Source organism: Protopterus annectens, chromosome 2.part2 (genome assembly GCF_019279795.1).
Source record: "Protopterus annectens isolate FY-2018-M chromosome 2.part2, PAN1.0, whole genome shotgun sequence".
Lineage (NCBI taxonomy): Eukaryota > Metazoa > Chordata > Ceratodontiformes > Protopteridae > Protopterus > Protopterus annectens.
In genome coordinates this window covers 1,097,265,517-1,097,289,197 of record NC_056730.1, presented here as the reverse complement: position 1 = coordinate 1,097,289,197, position 23,681 = coordinate 1,097,265,517, and the positions used below count along the sequence as shown (strand labels likewise).

General features: G+C 40.9%; 1 protein-coding gene across 1 annotated transcript in view; it reads right to left on the bottom strand.

Moving 5' to 3' along the window:
* The window catches only part of PNPLA7 (patatin like phospholipase domain containing 7), a gene marked incomplete in the record, with an annotated part of 4,152,928 nt that overhangs the window by 2,085,304 nt on the left and 2,043,943 nt on the right, over nt 1-23,681 (bottom strand). Inside the window, 1 exon segment of the mRNA XM_044064320.1 lies at nt 18,664-18,787. Coding sequence (XP_043920255.1) covers nt 18,664-18,787 — 124 coding nt within the window.

Sequence of the window (23,681 nt, the reverse complement as noted above, 5' to 3'; positions counted from 1 at the left end):
TAATGCAGTACTGTGTGTGCATGCAGTTACATGTAGTCGGGCTTGGGAGATAAGCATGTGGGTCTGGGTAGTCTGGGGGAGACCCAAACAGACCGTACACTTTCAGCCAGGACTGGTGAGGTGGTTACTTCAGGGAGGGAACTACCCTGTAGCAGTGAGACTGAAGGTGGCCACAGCTGCTTGTGGGTACTGATGTTCCCTGGACAGAGTGACTGCAAGGGAAGAGATGAGTAGTAGTACCCAAGTTGACAGTGAGGCACTGCTGTCAAAGGATAACAGACTTCCTGTGGAAGGGGATCTGGGAAGGGTTACAAAGAGAGAGTTGAGACAGGTTCACCTCTCAAACCCTACATTACAAGGCCTGGGGGGGGTAGCTAGTGAGGCACCTGATTCTCAAGGGAAGGGGCAATCTGTATACTGGGACAACGGGTTACTGTATATAAAGTGGACCCCTGACGGAAGACTAGAGGGTGAGAGAGTACAGCAGTTGGTAGTGCCGGAGCCTACCATCTGGCACTTCTAGCCATAGCCCATGATATTCTCCTTTGCAGGTCATATGGGCATAAAATGTACAAAGAGACGTATTATGCAGAACTTTTATTGGTCTGGGATTTCTAGAGATGTAACAGGGTACTGCAGGACCTGTGAGGAGTGCCAAAAGGTAGGCAAGGCAGAAGACAAGGTGAAATATCCTTTGATGCCTTTGCCTGTGGAGCCATTTCAGAGGGTAGCTATGGATATTCTGGGGCCTCTGCATACCCTAAGTTCTACAGGGAAAAAGTATATCCTAGTGGTAGTAGATTATGCTACCAGATATCCTGAAGCTGTGGTTCAGTCCTCCATCGAGGCAGAAAAGGTGGCAAATGCTTTGTTACGGATTTTCACCAGGGTACTTTTCCCAAATGAAATATTAATTGACAGAGGTGCCAATTTCACGTCAGACCCACTGGCTTGTCTGGAAGTACTGTGGGGTGAAGCCCCTAAAGACCACTCCCTACCACCCCCAGACTAATGGTCTTGTTGAGTTGTTACACTCTACACTCAAGTCCATGCTACGTGGTTTTGCAGACCAATTTAAGAGAGAGTGGACCAAATATTTGCCCCATCTGTTGTTTACTTATGGAGAGGTGCCCAAGGAATCCACAGGTTTTTCACTCTTTCAGTTGCTGTATGGGCACAGGCTGACAAGACCTCTACATTTGATTCAAGATGAGTGGGAGAGTGAGTGTGAATCCCACAAGGAGTCTGTTGTGGCAAATATCCTAAACCTCAGGACAAGGCTCGGGAAACTCATGGGCTTGGCCCAGTTGAACCTGGCAGAAGCCCAACAACAGAAAAAGGTATGGTATGACAAGAATGCTCGAGGTAGAGAGTATGCTGTAGGGCAGCAGGTAATGGTTCTCATTCCTGTCAAACATAAGCTGCAGGCAGCTTGGGAGGGACCCTACAAGGTGTTAAGGAAGGTCAGTCATGTTAACTACATGGTAGAACTGCTAGACAGGAGGCAGGGGAACAAATTAGACCATGTTAACATGATGAAACCTTACCATGATAGGGAAGTCCTTGTGCGGAGTATTTGCAGTGGATGGCAGGAGGAGTCTGAGGGGGACCTGGTGAATGATCTCCTCAGTGAGACTCAAACTGACACCTCAGTGGAAGGGGTAGCAATGTCCCAGTAATCATCCCCTACCCAGGTTTGAGAAATCCAAGCAGTGTTACAGGAGTTTGGGGACATGATCTCTGGGAAACCAGGGTACATCTACCTGGTACAGCACCATGTGGATACAGGACCCCAAAGGCCTATTAGGCAGGCCCCTTATATGGTGCCTGAGAGAGTCAAACAGAATCTGAGGGAGGAGATACAGGAAATGTTGGATGTATGGGTAAATTCAGGAGTCCAGCAGACCCCGGGTCACCCCAGTGGTGCTGGTACTGAAGAAGCATAGCAGCACCAGGTTCTGTGTGGACTACAGGAAATTAAATAGTCACACAGACTCTTATGGTTACCCCATGCCTAGGACACATGAAGCCCTAGAGCAGCTGAGTGGGGCTAAGTATCTTACCACTACCTGATCTTACCAAGGGGTACTGGCAAGTGCCCTTGACTCCCAGTGCTAGACAAGGGTCAGCCTTTGTGAATTATTTTGGCTTGTATGAGTTCATGAAGATGCCCCTTGAGATGAAAAATGTCCTGGCGACTTTCCAGAGGCTGGTAGATTGTATCCTAGCAGGAGCAGGAGATTTTGCCCTTGCTTACATAAATGATATTGTCATCTACAGCCATTACTGGCAAGAGCACCTTTAGCATGTCAGCGAGGTGCTGGGCAGACTATAACAGGCAGAGTTGACCATTAAGCCCAGCAAATGTCAGGTGGGTATGGCAGAGGTCTCCTACCTGGGGCATAGAGTGGGAAGTGTTAAGATCAGGCCAGAACCTGCCAAAGTGGAAGCCATTCAGACATGGCCGGCCTCTGTTACCAAAAAGCAGGTGAGGGCATTCCTAGGGACAGCAGGGTACTACAGAAAGTTTGTCCCCAATTATAGTACCATAGCTTCTCCCCTCACACACCTGACAAGGAAAAACAGACCAGATAAAGTAGTGTGTACCCCAGCATGTGAGCACGCATTCTAGAAGCTTAAAGGAACTTTGGGAGGGCCTCCGGTGTTAGCCAGTCCAGATTACAGCAAAGAATTTGTTGTGCAGGTGGATGCTTCAAACCATGCGGTGGGGGCTGTACTTATCCAGGTTTCCTCAGAGGGAGAATAGCAGCCAGTGGTATATCTCAGTCGTACATTCCAACCCAAACAGGAATGCTATGCAGCTGTAGAGAAAATATGCCTATACATAGTGTGGGCACTGCAGAAACTTCAGCTTTATCTGTATGGAAGGAATTTCACTGTAGTTACAGAGACCACAATCCCGTAACATGGCTAAATCAAGCCAGCCAGCAAAATGCCAAGTTGCTAAGGTAGAGCCTAGGGTTGCAGACATACGATATGAAAGTGCAGCACCGCAGTGAGATTAGCAATGCCAACTTGGATGGGTTCTCAAGACGGGGTATTTCCAGATACGCTCAATCCTCTCAAGCAAGGTTTCTCAAGGGTTACTAGAAAACTAGCTTGAGTTTTCAGGTCGGGAAGAAATGTGATACAGGGAAATATTGTCACACCTGCTATCTGTAGTTTTGTAAATAATTCTATGTCATTGGTGAATATTGATATGATTTATACAGAACTGTATGTTATGTACTGAGCTAAAATGTAACCACATTATACCCTGCTGACTTAGAACAGAAAATAAGTTGAAATTAGACTGCTTTATGATTGTGCTATAAAAGTTCTCCCTCAGTTTCAGTGTAACAGACACAATATCTAAAGCTAGAAGTTTTGTACTGTCTTGAAAGAAAAGTAATTACTAGGTTTAAAATGTAAAAAGTGTTTTATTGCTTTATGACTTCCTAGCAGCTGCACAGTTCTGAGAAATATGCATTTTTAACACAGAGATGTGAAACGTGATGTCATCCAAGCTGACCCAATAGCAATATTTGATAATGATTTAAGAACTCTCTGAGAGAGACTGTGCATATTGTATTTTGTCTTGGACCAGCAAGAATATCCACTCATCATCACCATCTGCATTTGCCTTGCTGTAAGTAAGATTTAGGACATAGTATCTCTTTTAGATATAGATAGGAATATAGTAAACATTAGTTTAGATGTTTTCTGTATTTATATGACACTGTCCTTCAATATTGCTTTAAGATATTTCATGTGATTTTGAACTCTGCAGTTACTGTGTTGATTGACTCAGTATTGCCTTGTTCTTTTATTATTTATTATTAAATATATTTAAATCTGTCTTTGTGGCTGATATTTGTGAGACATATTTAAACTCAGAGTACTTGTATATGCATTTGGTGACACTGTACAGGCCACTCCTAAAAAGCCTTGCAAGTCTTGGTCAGACAACCATTTGGATAACATTACACAACAGGAGTGGACATCCTTTGTAAGGGCCTTATTGTAGCTGACAATCGGAGTTGGTGGCAGTGGAAACTACCTTACAGTCTGACAAGAAGGGGGCATAACTAGTAATCCTGACCAGCCTTCCCCAGGTGTGTGTTTGTATATAAACCAAATCTCAAAGTGTGTGTGTGTCAGCTACTTGGGCAGGGACAGGAAGCACTGGTTGGACAGAGAGGGTACTGGAGGTCTTGGTTTGGCCCCTCAGCTGAGATCTTAACCCTATAACTGCATCAGTGAGGAGATTTATTGGGGATCTAAAGAAAAAGGGAGAAACCAGCCACAGAATGACTGTGATCTCTGTGTGGTCTTCAGGAAAATTTGCACTTTACTGTGTGTGTATTTGCCATCCTCCCAATGTGTATTTATACTTTGGTAACCAGGAAAGTGAACCGGTCCCAGGACCCTTTTCAGCCATGACTAGGGCTACACTGGCAGAGATAATAGCAAGTAATAAATGCACTTGGCAATACAAAGAAAAAAAATACTGACAAAGACATTGACAAAGTCTGCATGTCCAACATTATAGCCAATGTGTGACAGTGAATAAGTAAAACATTAAACAACATTTACTAGAATGTATAAATTAATAATGTTTAACTCTACTATGTTAACTTTACTATAAATAACAAATTGTATGCACCCATAATGCACAAGTCACAACAATGTAATATGTTACCATTTGCTAAACGACTAGGATTCTGCAAGTTAATGTTTTATGGCTTCACAAAAGAAAACGGCAGGGGGATAATGATATTTGCATCACTTTTGTTGTTGTACAATAGTATGAATACATATCAAACCTACAAATTTTGGAATGAAACAACCATTGCAGTTGAACCTAACAACTAGTATGGTGAAAAAGATTTGGAACATGTAGAAAGTAGGAGAAAGGAGGTTGATTAGGATGATGACAATTAAATAATACACCTATGCATCCACATGTCCTGTCTGTGTGTATATATTTGTGTGAATCTATATACATGCATGTTTTGTACACCACCACACACATACATGCATATCCATATGTCAGTGCATGTGTGACTATTTACAAAAATATTTATTGCATATTTCTCTCTAGATGTATTCACACTGTACTGCATCCCACATATAGTACCATATGTGCTACAGGATCCCCTACACTACACCAACACACCACAAACCCGACAGCCAAAATGCAGACACCAAAACACCGAAACCACACAATACCGACAGTCCACATTACCGAGCACCAAAACACCGACTCACAATACATAAACAGAAACATCAACGTAAACCACACCAAGTATTCTTACACACTACTACACAACATTCTGAAACCTATATAAACTCAACAACAAACTCAAAAACTCTACTAAACAATACACTCCTATCCCAGTAAAAATTACACTCATAAACTAAACTATCACAACTAAAACATAAACAATAACGTACCTGCAAATCACACACATCCCACTACACCACAACATCCTATAACGCCATTACCCATGTAACTCACACATCCCATTAACTTAACCAATACCTACATAATGGTCACAGTTCCTTTGTGGACTAGAAAATGTTCAGGCACTCTACCACTGTAAGGACTGACAAAGTCAGTAGGAATCCCTTACCATAGATCTGTCTACCAGATGTGCATCCCCCTCTGGAAGGATGTCACAAAATAGCATAAAAGAACTTTTATGAACATTGTCAGTGCACCTAGTTGATAGGGTTGCCACCAGTCTCTCTTTCTGTAGTTCTGTCCTGAGTGCGTTTGGGGGGTGGGATTTGTAAATGGTAATTGTGTTCATACTTTACAAGAAAAATATATTTTCTGACTTTTCTCTAAATGTCACAGAAATCTTTGATACTACATTTAAGTTATCTTGACATATAAACTATTATAAACAACCAACATTTAAAGCTTAGCATTTCAGTACTGTTTCTGCTTATGTAAATTTGTCAGAAGAGGTGATAACTACCTTTAAACCCCTGACTGATCTAACTGCTTTGTTTTGCTATGAAAGGGGAGTGTTAAGTTATTCTCCTCTCTGTAATAAAAATAGTGGAAAACAGTTGCACGGCTGTCTATCTTTTATTATTATTATTATTTTTTCGTAGCAGCTGCTGTGCTTCTGACATTAGCAGGATTAATTGGCTGTGTACAACTGACATAAGTACCTGACAGGGTAAACTACAGATTGTGTCTATGATATGTCATGCAGGTGGAGAAGAATTCATCTGCAGAGTATGTCAGACGTTGAGCTTAAAAACTCACCCAGACTCTGCCACAGCTTGCTGTGAGGGAAAGGTTAGTTTGCTTATGATTTCTTGTACTTTGTATTACTTTACTGCCCTTTTCTATTTTGTATACTGTGATTTGTTTTCTTTACACTGTGTTTTTCTTGCATTCTGCTTTTAATTGCATATTAAAACTTGAAAAGAGACCGCAGCTCTGGCTCTTGTGAGTCAGACAGAATTTTCTGCCACCCTCCCACCCTGTTACTGTTGTGTTCTTAAACATTACTGTCTTTCTAGCTGTCTGCCCCTTACGTTAATTTGACCATATATCTCCTTCCCTCTCTCTTTCACTGGCTGGTAGGAGTAAGTACAAAACTATAATTTTGTGAAATTACTCCCTTTCAACTATTTAAATTTATCCCACTATATTCCATAACACCAGAATACAAAAGTGCCCACCCTCTTTCAATCTATCTTGCTTTTTTAAAAACAGTGGCTCTCCACGTAGATGGCTAAAGCTGAAGTTACCCACTTTCATATCTAACTGCTTAGTGTACACTGCAGTGTTTAGAATAAACCATTTTTCATCTTACCTTTAAACATCTACTGCACGACCACCAGTTACTGGAGAGCCCACATTCTGCCTCACAGTGGTCATCTTGGAATTAGTGCTTCTGTTTTCTCTCTGGTTGGAGAATGAGTGTCTGTGCTTAACATTCCTGATTGGTCTGGTTGCTATTCAAGGCATCTACCAGGAAAAGGCTACAAGCCTACAGACCCTTGCTTCATCTGGGACAAGACTGTAGATCACCAAACAGGCTGTGGCTTGCTTCTCATCTTGGATTGGTGCTAACATTTTGCTTCCGGTGATAGAAGCAAAGGAGCATTGCATCCCAACAGAGTGAAACTGTGGTGAGACCAGAATTAGTAGTAGCCAGGCAGTAGCCATTCATGTGACTACTCTGTTTTCATCATTCTTGACAAGCTAATGCTTTGTTTTCAGTAAGCACTGCTTGACTTGTTTCTAACTTCAGAATATCCACCTAAATATTTCACCTTTAAATTTTCAGGGTCTATGTATTAGTTTCACCTCAAGTGTTTGGCAGTGCTCTGTACAGACTCAGACATCTTCAGTGACATTTTTCCTCTAAACCCACAACTGAAATTTTTTCAATATCAAGCTACACAGAGGACAACTAATTTGACGTGACAACCACTGTCCTCATAATTGCAAACACGATACTCCTGACAGTGGTTGATATTATCACTCCAAATATCTAATCAATAAAAAGGGTCTGTTGCCATGGATATGAATTTCCTACTGTCGCCGTTAATGGCTTGGTGGATACAGGCATCCTGAGGCAATGTAGAAATTGTCTCATGTTTACTGCCAACCAGTTAATTCTCAAACAAACGTATACGGTATGTTCATAAGTTGGTACTAGGCTATCAGCCCTAGGGCCTATACAAGCCTAGCCATAACAATTCCCTGGCTATTTCTTCCCACATTATTTACTTTCCTGGACCCCTGTCTAGCAGGGCGACTGACGTGATCCCTGGGGTGAATTTCCTTTCTCGCATCCAATCGTCAAGGTTCCTCTTGAAGAGGTCCAAAGAGGCACTCTGCTTGACATGTATGGGCAATCTATTCCAGAGTCTGGGGAGTCTCTGGGTCAGGAACCTATCCCTCCAGCATGTTTTGTTTATTGTGATGACAAGGTTTAGATCCCTGGAGCGTGTAGCTCTGAGGGATTGGGATTTCTTTAAGTGTAGCATGTCCAACAGCTCTGGGTTTGACATGGCCTTGTATGTTAAGCAGAGATTGCCTCTGAGTAGACGATATGCGACAGAGTATAGCTGGAGTTTTTAAGGCGGTCAGCGAGGGCATCTGCTTTAGGCCTGTGATTCTTTTAGTGAGGTATTTCTGAGGCCTTTCCAGTTGTTGCAGATGTCTTGAGAGGTACATACCAAATGGGGCGTTGTATTCTATAATGGGTCTAATGAGGGATGAGTACAGTGGGACAATGACCTCCTTTTTTCTGGATGAAAAGCCCTTCGTGATGAGGTGTGCCACATAGAAGGATTTCCTGACTGTTGTGGCGATGTGGTTATCGAAGGTGAGACCACTGTCCACCTGTGTCCCTAAGTCTCTTATCACACTTTCTGTGTTTAGTGTACTGCCACCTATATGGTAATTCATGGATGCATGTTTTTTCCCCAAAGGGGATAACAATACATTTCTTGGCATTGAGCTTGAGCACATGGCTCTGGCACCAAGCATCTGTTTCTGTAAGGCCCTTTTGTAGAGTATCCACATCATTTGGGGATTCAATAATGGCTCCCAGTTTGCAGTCATCTGCAAACTTTGTTAGCCAGAGTCCCTCAGTGTTGACCTGTACTTCAGAGAAGTAGATGCCAAACAAGAGCGGCCCCAGGACTGAACCCTGAGGTACTCCACTTGTCACTTGTCTGGAGCTGGATTTGGAGTCGGCTACTTTTACAGTGTGGGTTCTATCAGTAAGCCATTTAGCAACCCATTGGGTGACATAGGGATTAATGCCCAACTTAGTAAGTTTATCTATGATTCCAGAGTTGGGAATGGTGTCAAAGGCCTTGGCAAGGTCTAGATAGGCTGTGTGGACCACCTTACCCTTATCCATGGCTCTGGAGACTGATTCAAAGAAGTCAATCAGGTTCAGGAGACAAGATCGGCCCTTCACAAATCCAAACTGGGTGGGGTCCAGTGTTTGAAGGTTGCCAATGTCTTTGTTTATAAGTTCCATAATAATAATACGCTCCATGGCCTTGCAGATAAGGCTTGTCAGACTGATGGGACGGTAGTTTCCGGGATCCAAGGTGGATCCCCCCTTGTGGATTGGGATAACTGTAGCTCTGCGCCACTCAGTGGGCACGAAACCTGAGGTGAGGCTATGATTAAACATGACACTTAGGTGAGGTGCCAGTTCATATTGTAGTTCATGTAGTACACAGCCCGGGATGTCATCTGGTCCCATGGATGCTGTATTCTTGGCTTTAGAGAGTGTGTTTTGTACCTGTGTGGCCGTTATTACTGGAATTTGGCAATCTTCCGGTATTGAGATGGGCCATTTAGGGGTGAGAGGGGTGAAGTTGGCACTGAATCGATCTGCCAGGATATTGGCAATATCCTTCGGATCAGTATATTTAATGCCATTCTGTTTTAGCTCAGAGCAGATCTGAGCATTGCCATTTAGATTCTTGACATAGTTATAGAATGCTTTGTGGTTGTCTTTGGAATCTTTGGCAATTTTATTTTCGTAACTAGCTTTGGAGGATTTTATGAGGCATCTCAGTTTCTTACTGAGGCTAGTAAGGGAGTTTTTTGCATCCTGGGATTTTCCTCTTTTCTGCAAAAGTTTCTTCCTTTTGTTGTAAAGTTTGTTTATGGCAGGGGACCACCAGATTGGCTTCCTTTTTTTGGATGAGAGCATTTTGGTTCTATTTGGGATGGCACGATTCATGCATGAGTGGATGTGCTCGTACAGTGCCTTAGTATAGGATTCAGCAGTTGAACTTTCAGTTCCCGTCTGCATGGGTGTCATGAAGTTTATCACTTCTGACTTGAGTAGCATGAAGTTGACTTTGGAGAAGTTTTTTATGGTGGTTTCTTTACTGGGGGGTAGGGGTGGGATGTGGATGTTAAGGGTGATTAGCTTATGGTCAGACCTGACTAACGAGGGGGTGACCATAGGTATGGAGCATTGATTTCCCATGTTGGTAATGACCAGGTCTAGGACATTGGAGCCCCTGGTGGGACTATGGATTAGTTGATCCAGGGCGTTGGAATTTATGAATTCTAAGAACCATTGCGCAAAGGTGTTGGGACATGAGTAGTTTTCCCAGTTAATGGCAGGGTAGCTAAAGTCACCCAGTATTAGGGTGTTTGGTTCTATCTTAATATTTTCCAGTATGTTTAGAAAGGTGTAGTGAGAATCTTGGGGTATGGTGGGGGATCTGTAGCAAGCTACAATTTGGATTGCAGTGAGAGATGTATGTACACAATGTCACCAGAGGAAGGCTCTCACATAAAAGTACTCTTAATGTCAATAAGGTTGTAAGTAGTACACACACTGCACCCATCACTCAAAATTCAAAGCAGACATATCGACCCATATATGCTGAGGCACTTAATTATAACCTTCCTAAACCACAAAGACCTCCTAGATGAAGTACACATAACAAATACCCTCAGCAGCCTCAAATGCCCTCTTTCAAAACAGTACCCACATCAACACAGAGCTACATCTCATGGAGCCTCTACCTCTAAGCCCATAAGGCAAGCCACCATAGAATCCAACATTCTAGTCACTGGAGATTCCACTGTGAGGTACACTGATGTCCCTCTCACCAGACTGAGTAAGGAGAAAATGACAGTCAATTGCGTATCAGGGGCTAGGATCTGCCACATTATGTGGGCACTCAGGTCAGTGGACCACAATTACCAATATTTATTTATTTACTTATTTATTTTACATTTGTTAACCGGGAAAGTCCATTTACAGCAGAGGCCCGGGGAGAAAAGCTCCAGTTGACAAGTAGGTAGGTAGGTAGGCAAACAAACAACATCAGTATGCATATAACAAGAGATGGAACACAAACAACATCAGTACATAGTGAACGTGCACTGAGTTAAAGCTATACATGAAATAGTTACATACACTGAAATAATAACATAAAGAGAAATAAATTCTTCATAAAATAACAATTAGTTAGGTTCATTCTACAGTATAAGCCAGATTAGGAGATGTCAGAACACATAGAGAGTCTTGGGTACATTTCCTGGCTAGTTAACATGGTAGAGATTATATCAAATAGTAGGGTAGTTGAAGGTAGGTAAACAATGTTATTGGCAGGGTAAGTGAGGAGGAAGCAGGATCAACCTGGGGATGAGCAGAGGCAGGTCCAGTGACTTAACAGCTTTTTTGATAGCTATGTGATAGGATTCAAGAGTTAAGGCTGAAGGGAGAGCATTCCATGACTTAGCAACATAAGTAGAAAATAAAAAAATCTCCAGCTGAGTTATTTGATTTGGGGACCTTAAGTAGAAGCTTGTCACTTGATCTGAGAGGTCTTGAAGTGGTTTGAGGCATAATTATGTTTTTTAGTGATGGTACCCTGTCTGGTTGACTTAGTATTTTATGAGCAAATACAAGTTGGTTGTAATGGAGGAGGTGGGGAAATTCCAGCCAGTTGAGTTGTTTTAGAGAAAAAAAAAAAAAACACCAAACGAAAATAGCAGCCAACTGGAAAAATCTTTACTTTTTCACTGGATTCTGGTACCTCGGCCTTCGCCTTCAACGGAATGAATTATTACATACAAAACCAGTCATGGTTTTAGAGAAAGACAGTGATGGGTTTGATTGGCAGATGTAGTGGCAAATCTTGCAATTTTATTATAGCATGTAGAAAGTTTGTTTAGTTCAGACCTGGATGGGTTATTTAGAATGGGGGGGGGTGCATACAATAGAGTTGAAAGGAGATGAATGCGAGCAATGGTAGCTTTGGGATTATGGGATAGGAAGGATTGATTCCTGTAAAGGCAGCCCAGTTTCGTATGTGTATTTTTAATTATCTGATTTACATGCAGGTCATATTTTAGGTTATCAATTTCCACTCCCAGCAGTTTAATATGAGAGTCAGGGGCAATTAATGTGCCATCGTCGGAAGTGATACTAAAGTTTTGGAAGTGATGTGATATTATGAGTGGGAATGAACAGTAACAACTTGTTTTTTCTAGGATTTAATATTAGGCAGTTGTTAATGAGCCAGTTTTCAATTGAAGTAAAGGTGGACTGTGTAATTTCCTGCAATTCAGTCATTGAGGACGCAGAGCAGATGAGTGTAGAATCATCTGCATATTGAATGATGTTGGCTTCTGGACCGGCAGTATACAGGTCATTGATGAAGATGGAAAATAGCAGGGGGCCTAGAATTGAGCCTTATGGAACTCCTACAGATACTGGGAGTAGAGAGGTAAGGCTTTTCTGACATTGAAATGCTTGTTGTCTTTGCTATAGGTAGTTCTGAAACCAGGCAATAGAGTGATTCTTTAAAGTCAGGTTTTGTAGCGAATATAACAGTTTTGAGTGGTTCACCATATCAAAGGCTTTTGACAGGTCTAGGAAGAGTGCAGATGACAACTTACCACTATTTCTATAAAGGTTGATGGTACTTGTAAATGTTAGTAATGCAGTAGTTGTGCTGTGGGCTGGTCTGAATCCGTACTGAGATTGGGATAGGAGTTTATTTTTCGTGAGGTACTGCATGAGTTGCTTGTGAATGCACCGTTCCAAGATTGTGGCTAAAGGAGGGAGTACTGCTATGGTCTATAACTGGATACCATCAGTGGAACTACCACCTTTGTGCAGGGAGATTACATGGGCAATTTTCCAAATAGGGGGAATAGTTGATTCAGTAATTGATCTATTAATAAGGATTGCAAATGGCACAGCTATGGCATCTGATGCAATTTGAAGGAATTCAGCTGGGAGCTGATCAGCAGCTAGGATTGCAGGTTTTAGTTTTGCCAGTAGACTTGTGATATAATCGGTTGATGCTGGTTGGAGGCTAAAACAGAGGCCTGGCATTGGGGAAGTTGGGGGAAGGTTGTTTACTTGGTTGTCATAGACATGTGAGAGTAAATGACTTGAGACGTACTTCCCTAGATTATATGAAGAGAGACATCATGCAGCTCTCGGAATATGTGCCTCAGGCTGGTATGAGCCTAGCTCTGAGCATCACTTTACTTAACCAAGGATGATGTCACAACACACAATATAAACAAAAGATGACTGACTAATTATTGGCTTAGTTTCTGGTGTCATTCTAAGGGGGTGCAATATTTGTCAGCATGGAAGGAGATGGTCAACAGACCATGCTGCTTTGTCAGGGACTGTCTGCACCTCTCCCCACCATGCTTTTGAGTATTAGCTAAAACATTGTCTTCTCCCACAGTGCCTTTTTTTGGCAATACCAAACAAAGTACTTCCGACATAGCAAATCAAAGTCAAGGAAATTTAAAGGTATTACTGCTCAATGCTAGGAGTCTAAACAAAAAAACTCCACTCCTAGAAGCTCTCTTTACCTTACAGAATGCTTATATTTCTGCAGTCACGGAGACATGGTTTAAAGCAGTGGAGAGCACACCAACAGTGGCAGGTTATAATACCTTCCACACATTTAGGCCAGCTACTTCACAGGCAGGGACTAAAGGTGGAGGTGTCTCTATTTACATCAAAGATAAATACACTTCAAGGCTGGTCAAACAGGCCAGTGCACTTGAACTGCTCAATGTTCAAATCACCATAGATAAAATCCAATACCACTTCCTTGCAAGCTATAGGTCTCCCTCTATGACCCAGGAAACCCATGCCATGTATTTAAACTTATTAGAAACACTAACCATCCAACCAACAATATAATATTCATGGGTGACTTTAATTAACCCACTATTAACTGAGAATCCTACATGACACCAAACGTACATACAAAGAGATTCCTGGATTTTGTAAACACAAACTCTCTAGACCAGATAATTAATAAACCAACCAGGGGTGCAACCATACTGGATCTGGTCCTCACTAATATGGAAGACTGCTGCACACCCTCTACTGTAATGCCTTCCCTGGTAAGGTCACACCATAAAATGGTCTCCTTTGAAGTAAAAACAAAACCTGGACCCCCAGCTAGACCTGGAATATTCAGGAACTATTCTAAGGCTAACCTCCTGCTATTAAGTAAGAACCTGGCAAAATTTCAAGCCCCCATAAACCCTGAGAAGACTGCTGCCTATGCATAACTGTTCAAAGAAACCCTGTACAAGCATGTTAATAGCTGCACAGAGGCAGCTGTACCCAGCAGGAAGTAGTACAGAATTAATTCAAAAAACTAGCCACCCTGGTGGAATCACAAAATCAATAGGCTGTATAACAGGAGGAAGAAAATCATGGCAAAAATTAGTAGATGCAGCAGCCAGGAGGATAAAGGCACTCTCATCAAGCTAAACAAACAACTCAGAGGACAAATAAGGTCTACCAAAGCCAAATATGGAGTAAATTTGGCCTCAAAAACGAACAAACAGTGCTACGTAAAACGAAATCCAGATACACAAACCACACCAAAAATAAAATTTAATGCAAAGTTTCGGGCTAACCACCCTTCATCAGTATGTAAATTTGGCCTCCCAGGCCAAGGACAACCACAAAGCATTCTTTAGCTATGTCCGCAACCTTAAAGGCAATGTACAATTGTGTGCAGAGCTCATTTTAAATGGTGCCACCTATACTGAGCCAGAAGACACAGTAAACCTCCTGGCTAATAAAATCAGCTCCAACTTTACCCCTCTCTCCCCCACAAACTTCCCTCCGGAAATATCATCAAATATAACTCCCCCTACTATCACTAGGGAAAAGGCCCTTAATGCTTTCTCTAAGACCAAGAACACTGCATCAGTGGGCCCAGACAATATTCCAGGACACCTTCTAAACAGCATGAACCATGACGTATCAGGGCCTTTGGAATTACTATAACTGTAACCTTCAAACAGGTTTCGTGTCTCATGAATGGAGACAAGCAACAGTCAACCCTCTGCACAAAGGTGAGCCATCTACAAACCCTGAAAACTAAAGACCCATAAGTCTCACTAGTCTTACATGTAAAGCCATGGACAGAATTATCAAGGAGATGATCAACAGAGATATAGTAAACCTCCAGACACTGGACCCAACTCGGTCTGGTTTCATCGAGGACAGATCATGCCTACTCAACCTGGTGGACTTCTTTGAGAAGGTTACCAAAGCAATGGATGAGGGCAAAATTGTTCACACTGCCTACCTTGACCTGGCCAAGGCATCTGACACAATACCCCACTCAGGCATTGTTGACAAACTGAAGAGGTTTGGTACAAACCCGTATGTCACCCGGTGGACAGCCAACTTGCTCACAGATAGGACCCAGGAAGAAGTGGGGAGTTCACCTCTACAAAGAGGCCAGTCACAAATGGAGTCCCTCAGGGATCAGTCCTTGTACCGCTTCTTTTTGGCATTTACTTCTCAGAAGTCAAGGCCAATGCCAGTGGCCTCTGGCTGACTAAATTTGCAGATGATTGCAAATTAGGAGGTGTCATTGAATCTCGCATGGACAAAAATGTTCTCCAGGAGGGGTTGACACAGACAAACGTGTGGTGTCAGAGCCATCAACTAAAATTAAATGCCAAGAAATGCATACCAGTATCCTTTGGGAAGTCATCCACCCCTGGTAATTATCATATTGACAATACACCCCTAAAAGTTGACTCAGTAGTCAGGGACTTAGGGACACACATAGATAGTAACTTAGCCTTTGACTGGAACGTTCACACAGGTTCCTCAATAAAAGAATACAGGGCACACGTAAAATGGCCTATGCAGACAGCCTCAAGACCTTATCCCTGTATTCTGTCTCATACAAGCTTTTGAGGGGAGATCTATGCCTGGCATACAGGGCATTGTTATATCCCACTCTGATGGACCTCCTACATGTAGTGAAGGTGTAGTAATATCTTCCAACCCCTCTAATACACTACCCCCATTGTCAGTTATAACAGCATACATAGTGCAGTTGTTTTCGTGAATTGGGGTGCATTTAATAATGGGGCAGTTAATACCAGTTCCAGAATTCTCTGACTCACCAGGATGACCGAAGGTATTACACTTAACACTGGTAACTTCCTTGTTAAAAAAATGATGCAACTGAATCATTCCAAATAGACACAGTTAAGTTATACTTATGTTCATTTCTCATGCAATTTTAATTGATATTCACAACAATTCTTGCTGAAGTTTTATAATCAATGCATTTACTAAACTAAAGTTGAGTCATGTGAATGTTTGATCACATGTTGATCACATGATGTATTAGGATTATTTAAGGTTGGAGATAACCATGTCAAGCAGTTCTGAAGAAGTCTTTGCTAAAGACAAAAGCGCTTGACTGCATTTGTCTGTTTTTGCTGTCAATAAATTGGATTTGTGGTTTGGACTTTGGTTTGTGTGGTTCCTGGGCCTCTACCTTCACTACTTGTAGACCTCCTGCATATCCACAAAACAAACAGCACCAGAATTACCCATTCTAAAGACTTAAACCTTGCCTGTGATATAAATAGGTCCTGCTGGAAAGATAGGTATGTTTCCCAGAGACTACCGGGACTATGGAACAGGCTCCCTATCCATGTGAAGCAGAGTTCCTCCCTAACCCAATTCAAGTGTAACTTGGACAACTGGATGGGAAACCGGAAATTCTTCCCTGGTTTGGCACCTATGTCTCTAATGGACACAGATAACCTGTAAATGGTTAATCTCCCAAACCCCTGCTTACACTTATCAATGGTATCAGAACTCTTCAGAGATTTGGGATGCATGGCTAGGCTTAAAAAGGCCCTTGTGGTCATTTGCCTAGTAAACAAAAGTAGGTGGGCCTTCCCTTCCATTGACTCCAATGCAAGAAAATGAAAGTTTTAAAAAGGTGGGTTTCTGGTACCTACACAACACTGGAACCATATTGTAGGGAGAAAAAAACCTAAGGATTGAGTTAAACTGTACAAGAGGGCAGAGTTTTCCTTTAAATGCTTTTTTTGCTTAACATCAATGGCCATTATTTAAGGTTTGAGGCCGCTAAGACAAGAACAATTTAGAATTAGCTTACAGTAGGGATTAAAGTAATGCATTGTGTTATTTCCTAAATGCCAACAGAAAAGTGACTGCCTGTCATTAAGTGGTGAAATACACTAGCATGAAACAGATAAGCTATATGTTGTTGAATTTTTAATGCAAATATTCCTGTGCTTTTACATATCAATGCACAAAAATATATTTAAATTTGAAAGACTGCTGCAGTACAGTGTTGAAACAATCACATTTATTCATTATTTACTAACAGATTTGCCACTACAGACAAATTCTTCGCTCACATTAAAGAAACTAAAAACTGTAATGGCAAAAAACAAACTTCTCATCAAAAATATAATGTTACTATATCTAAATGTATACCTTATGAAAGTATAACTTTTGGTTTATATGTATGTTGGCAAGTACTCATTGTGCAACCTGTAGAGAGATATGTGACACTCCAAACAGCAGAAAAACTTCAGTGAATATGCAACAACTCTGTATGTATAAAGAAACCTTGCACCATCACAAATCAGTACTTGGTACATACAAGTACTGTGTTGGCTCCTTGCAGGGAAGGGGTCACAATATGAACAAATTCTTACTATGAAAAAGCTACACATGGAACATGGAAGTCCAAATATAATTACTCCGTTACTTGATTTATTGTTACACTGACCATGTGCAAAGAAGATCACCACCAAACACTAGCATGGGTGACAAGATAAGAACCCAGACTATCAGAAGGTCAGGAAGGGAATAGAAAGACACAGCATTCACAGACAGCACTTCTTCCCAGGACAGACTGGAGGAGACTATCCAATATCACTGCCCAGTGGCAAACATGAAAATATAAGAAAGAAACAGGAAATTAATACAGATATGGGCACATTAACACAGGGTCAGTAGCTGTTTACCTCTCACAGAAAATAAATCAGCTATAATGGTGGTGTTTAAGAAAATGTAACAGTCTCTCTCACTGTCTCACTCACTTACACTCTCATTTAATTCTAATACTAAAATGTCCTTAATAGTCTGTGCTGTGCTAGGCCCAACTATTGTCAGTTGGTAACAGTCTGCACTGTGCTAGGCCCAACTATTGTCAGTTGGTGCCCCACCCCTTCAGCTAGTGACACCTTACTACTGTGAGCGAAAGAATCAGCATGATGGATGCCTAAGTGACATGGCAATGAGCAGGTTGCTAGAAAAAAGAACAGAATTATAAAAATACTGAGATGTACAAAAAATATGGGAATTGTGGTCCTAATTTATTTAGCATATCCACTGAAAACCCATATGTGTGAATTAATGGTGAGTACTCAATTCTTGAAATGTATATTATCCAAAAATGCAGTGAGTAAATGGAATATTCTGGATTATATTACTTTAAAGTGGCTCAGTACTCAGTTAAAAAAAAAAAAAGTCTACATTACACAAAGCAGTTAAATATAGGATCATAGGAGATTACTAGGCCATTGACCCAGAGGTCATTTATAGCCTAGTCATTTCATCCCAATGTAATACCACAGAAATGTTAGTTATATGTGACAAAAGAACAAATATCAAAACTTTTGCTATATGAAAAATGAAGATTCCCAGAGGTCTTCAAAATTATTTGCAGTGCTGAACAGTACATTACATTCTGTCATATAGACTGCTGCAAGTATTATGTATTTTTATTTTCCTGCTCCAACCCCCTCCCCAAAAACAAAATAGGCCAAAACTGTTTTCTTACCACTCCAATGAGGTCACCACGGCCATATTCTCCGACGAGTTCCTTCTTTCCATCTTCCTTTTTAATTACAGAACGCAGTCGCCCACTCAAAACAATATAAGTGCAGTCTGACTTGTCACTTTGCCTGAAAATATAAACACAATTATATTTTTATTTTTATATATATATATATATATATATATATATATGGATCACCTTCATTTCGTCGACAGTTCATTTCACTGACAGTCAAGTCAGCAGGAACAATTCACTGAAAGTTAATTTCACTGGCACTCATTTCGTTGACAATGATATATGGCATATTCCCCACTGTAAAGTGATCCTGGAGTTAGAAAAGAAAGTAAGGAGGGGTGTGGAGGGCGAAGCTCCCCACATATCATAAAAGTTTTACACTACACAGATGTATACTTACAACTGCAACGCATAACTGTTTGCAGAAAACACTATAGAACCTAAGTATGTGGGGGTTTTGCCCCCCCCCCTTACTATCTATTCTAACTCCAGGATCGCTCTACAGTGGGGAATAGGCCATACATCACTGTCGACGAAATGAGTGTCAGTGAAATGAAGTGTCAGTGAACTGGTCCTGCTGACTTGACTGTCAGTGAAATGAACTGTAGACGAAATGAAGGTGACCCATATATATATATATATATATATATATATATATATATATATATACACACACACACACACACACACACACACACACAGAAATGCTGAACAATGAAAATGTTTGTTATTTATTCACGCTTTCTTGCACTTCTAACTGCACTTAACAAAACTCCCAGCCTTTCTAGCACCCAGAGATTTTATGAAGGTTAGACAGAGAAAACAATCCTCTGACTTCAATCCAAAGCATATCCCATTTCTCCTGAAACCTTGATAAAAAAATCCCTTTCTTCATCATGAATCTCACACATCTAGTTTAAAAGATTAATTCTAAGTTCTCCTTTACACACTTTACATGAAGCCAGTTTTATGCAGCACCTTCATACATTACAAAGGCACTGTTAAGTGATGCGTGAAAAATAAGCATGTTGCTTGATAGAACCAAAATAGAGTGGAAGTGCTTTATTAACATGGCCTCTAAATACATTATGTCCCACAAGCTGATTCTAGGTAATAAAAACAAACGTGAGAAATATCAGAGATTTTGAAACCTCATCTTTGAACAAATTTTGAAACAAGTTATAACATGAACAATGGTATCAAGCTACCCTTACTCACTTTGGAAGTCTTCTCCTTTTGATAATTAATTAGCGAAAGTTTCTGATAACTCATCTTTGATCTATTAATAATTTAGGTATTATCATCATTCCTAACACAATGTAGCACTAAATGTAGATGGTTGTATATAGTTTAATTAGATTTAGCTCTTTACTCGCCACTTACTTTCAAACTTACACCTTTTATTGTTATAAATGTTCTTAAGTAAATATATCAGTGACCTGTTTCTTTAGAATTCATAATTTGACATCTAAAGATAAGTTTGTAAAAGGTACTTGTTATTGTCATACCAAGGTACATTTGTTCATGAGATAATGTCATCTTATGTTACTCCTTTCTTTTATGGTTTGTACAAGAAGTACTTGGAAATATATTAAATAAATGATGGGAAAAAAAGAAAAATAAGCACGTTCACCTCTGTTCCTTTCTTGTAACAGAACGATTTGTAAGTGTGACTAGAGTTCACATCACAGGACATATTCCTTTTTTACATCATAGGAAATCACAGGAAATATGAAAGAACAGATAATTGACAACAATTATCTAAATAGCTGGTGTTGTTCTAGGGGATCCACTACGTGTCAGCATGGGCTGAGATGCATGACAAGCCTACTTGCTTTGCAAAGGATAACTTGCACCTTTTTTCCAGTGCTTCCACATACTTTTGTAGGCAAAGTCCAGCTAGTGGACATCCCAACATAACTAAAACATCAAACCTAGAACAGGATCACATTAAGATAGCTTTGCTCTGTGCCAGAAGTCACAACAAAAAACTGACTGACCTTGAGGATCTCCTTATTTAGAACATGCATATCTGTGTCGCTACTGTAACTTGTTTGAAATGTTCAGAAAGCACTCCCTGCATACTTGGGTTTTGCACCCACCACGTCTTCAGATCTGATAGCAATTGTGGTGGGGTCTCCATATTTGTTAGGGACCATTCCATAAATGGAACTCAATGAACTCCAAATCACACTAAACAGGACTAAATCCATAGCCAGTTACAGGACATCGTCTGTGTCACATGAAAAGCATGTAAAATTCCTAAATGTATTTGACAAACTCCTTATAAACAAGAACATCATTACTTGGAGGGACTAACTACCCCTCAGTAAACTGGAGTACCTATACCTCTAAGGTAGTATATGTCCCAAACTTCTTAGATTTAATAAACAAAAACTGCCTGGACCAGGTTGTTTTACGAAACCCATTAGAGGATGCAGTATTACTGACTTGGCCCGTACAAACACAGCTTCCTCATGTACTATTCCCTTGGTTATCTCCTTTCCCAGTTAAGTTAGATCATAAACTTGTTTCCTTCACCTTCCAAATATCTAGATCCACTGAAACCAGGATCTGAGAATTTGGGAATTTCAGACATACTAATCTCATCAAATTATATTAAAAGTTTCAAAATTCATTTACAGTAGCCTCACCCCAGATGGTGCCAATCCAGGTAGTTTCACAATTGAACTTTATGCCCACTTAGATAAATGTATTGCACTGGCAGTCCCAACCACATGCAAATATAATGGTAACTGTGAAAACAAACCACCCTGTCTACCAACAAATTCTACAATAAATGCAACAAATTCCTTAAGTATATAGCTAATAAAAAACCCACTTATGCAGGATTCCAGAAGACACTGCCAATATATTAGCAAACAAATTCAGTATCAATTTTACCCCAGAAATCACTAGGCAAAGACTACTTTTCCCAGAACCTCTCAGCCCCTCCATCTTCACTAAAGAGCATATACTGAGGGTGTTCTCCCAGACTAAAAATACTTCATTAATGGAACCTGGTAATATACCTAGCTGTTTAATAAACAGTACTAAACAAATCCTGGCAGAGATGCTCCTTAAATGATTTAACCTGAGTTTAGCCACAGGCTTTGTCTTTGACGTTTGGAAAACAGCAGTAGTGATGCCACTCCACATGGGTGGCCACAACACTTACCCAAGGAATTATAGGCCCATCAGCATAACAAGTCTTTATTGCACAGCCACAGAACATAGTGCAACTGACCTAATAAACAACAATATTAAAAAAAATCTCATCAGGCTAGACTCACAGCAGTTTGGCTTTGTCAAGAGTAGATCTTGTGTAATGAATAAAGTTAACTTCTTTGTCTAAAAGACATTATCCATACAGCAGAGTTACAGCAAATTCCTTATCAGAAAGTAAGGTGAACTGTGGGGTTTCCACATGGTTCAGTCCTGGGATCTCTTCTTTTCAGCATTTACTGCAGTGGTGGTGCTGCAGTAGCGTTGTCGCCTCACAGTAAGACGCTGTCCGGTTCGATTCTCAGCTAGAGCGTCTGCTGCGTGGAGTCATGCGTGAATGGGCATACCTTCATTGAAGGTTGTGCGTCAGGGCTGGTAACTCAGCACGTAAAAATCAACTACCAATCATTAGCAGACTGGAGTTCCGCTGTGGCGACCCCTAACCGGGAAAAGCTGAAAGACACAACAACAACAACTTTTCTGATCTCCAGACCATGAACCACGACCTCTGACTAATCAAGTTTCCAGGTGACTGAAAATTGGGAGCCACTTTTCAAGTCCCTTTTAGATACTAAGGCCCCTCAGCAAGAACATGCACCTATAAATACCTAGTCTACTAAAAATGGACTTAAAAAAGAAATAATGTACTCACCATAAATTTCCATCTGTGTTGTCGATCTTCATTTATCCTTGACGGGTGGGGTTCGGTTCCGACTAGACTATACTACAGCCCGTGAGGACCAAAAACTCTTGAGCTTTATCCCTACCCAGAATGCTCCTCTCCATTTTACCTCAGATTAAGTTTGCTGACTGACAGAGTAATTTATCCTGTGACTACTTTTGTGGAGACCATATCTGGTATAGGACAGTTAAAAAGAAGTATGAATAATGATGCAGCTCATTCCACCAAGAGATATAAAAAGAATAGGGGATGGAGGGAGGGAGTCGAAGATAAATGAAGATCGACAAAACAGATGAAAAGTTATGGTGAGTATATAACTTCTTCACCTGATGTTGTCAATCTTCATTTATTCCTTGACATGTGGGACAGAGTTCCCAGCTACTTTCTACCTTGGGTGGACCCATGAAAGGATATTCCTCAGCACCACAGAACCAAAGAAAGCTCTGCCTCTGGAGGACAGATCCAATTTATAATCAATAATAAGGGTATGTGGGGTAGCCCAGGTTGCTGCTGCACAAATGTCATCCAAGGAGGTCCTGGAGTGAAAAACTGTTGAAGTGCCTATTGCTATGGTAGTGTGTGCCTTAAAAGGTCCAGGTAATTTAACATTCCTCTTGGTGTATATGAAGGAAATGCAGTATTTCAACAATCGAGAAAGCGTAACTTTGGATAGCGGTCTGCCTAGTCTAGTACTAGAAAAGGCAATAAACAGTTGGTCAGACTTTCTGATAAGTCTTGGTCTATGGAGGTAAAAGTGCAATTGTCTGTGGACATCTAATAAATGAAGACAGTATTCACCTTTGTTTGAAAATTTTGGAAAGAAGTCTGTAAATGTATAGTCTGGTTAATATTTGTCTCCAAAACAACCTTTGGTAGGAAAGATGGTTTGGGCCTTAAAGAAACCCTATCTCAGTGAAAAATCAAATATGGAGGTTTACAAGATAGTGCCTTGATCTCCGAAATTCTTCTAGCAGAGGTAATAACAATTAGTAAAGCTGTCTTCCAGGACAAGTACTTTAGCTCACAAGTGGCTGTAGGTTCAAAAGGGGATATATTAAAATCTGAAGACCCAAACTGAGATCCCATGGGACATGTGCGT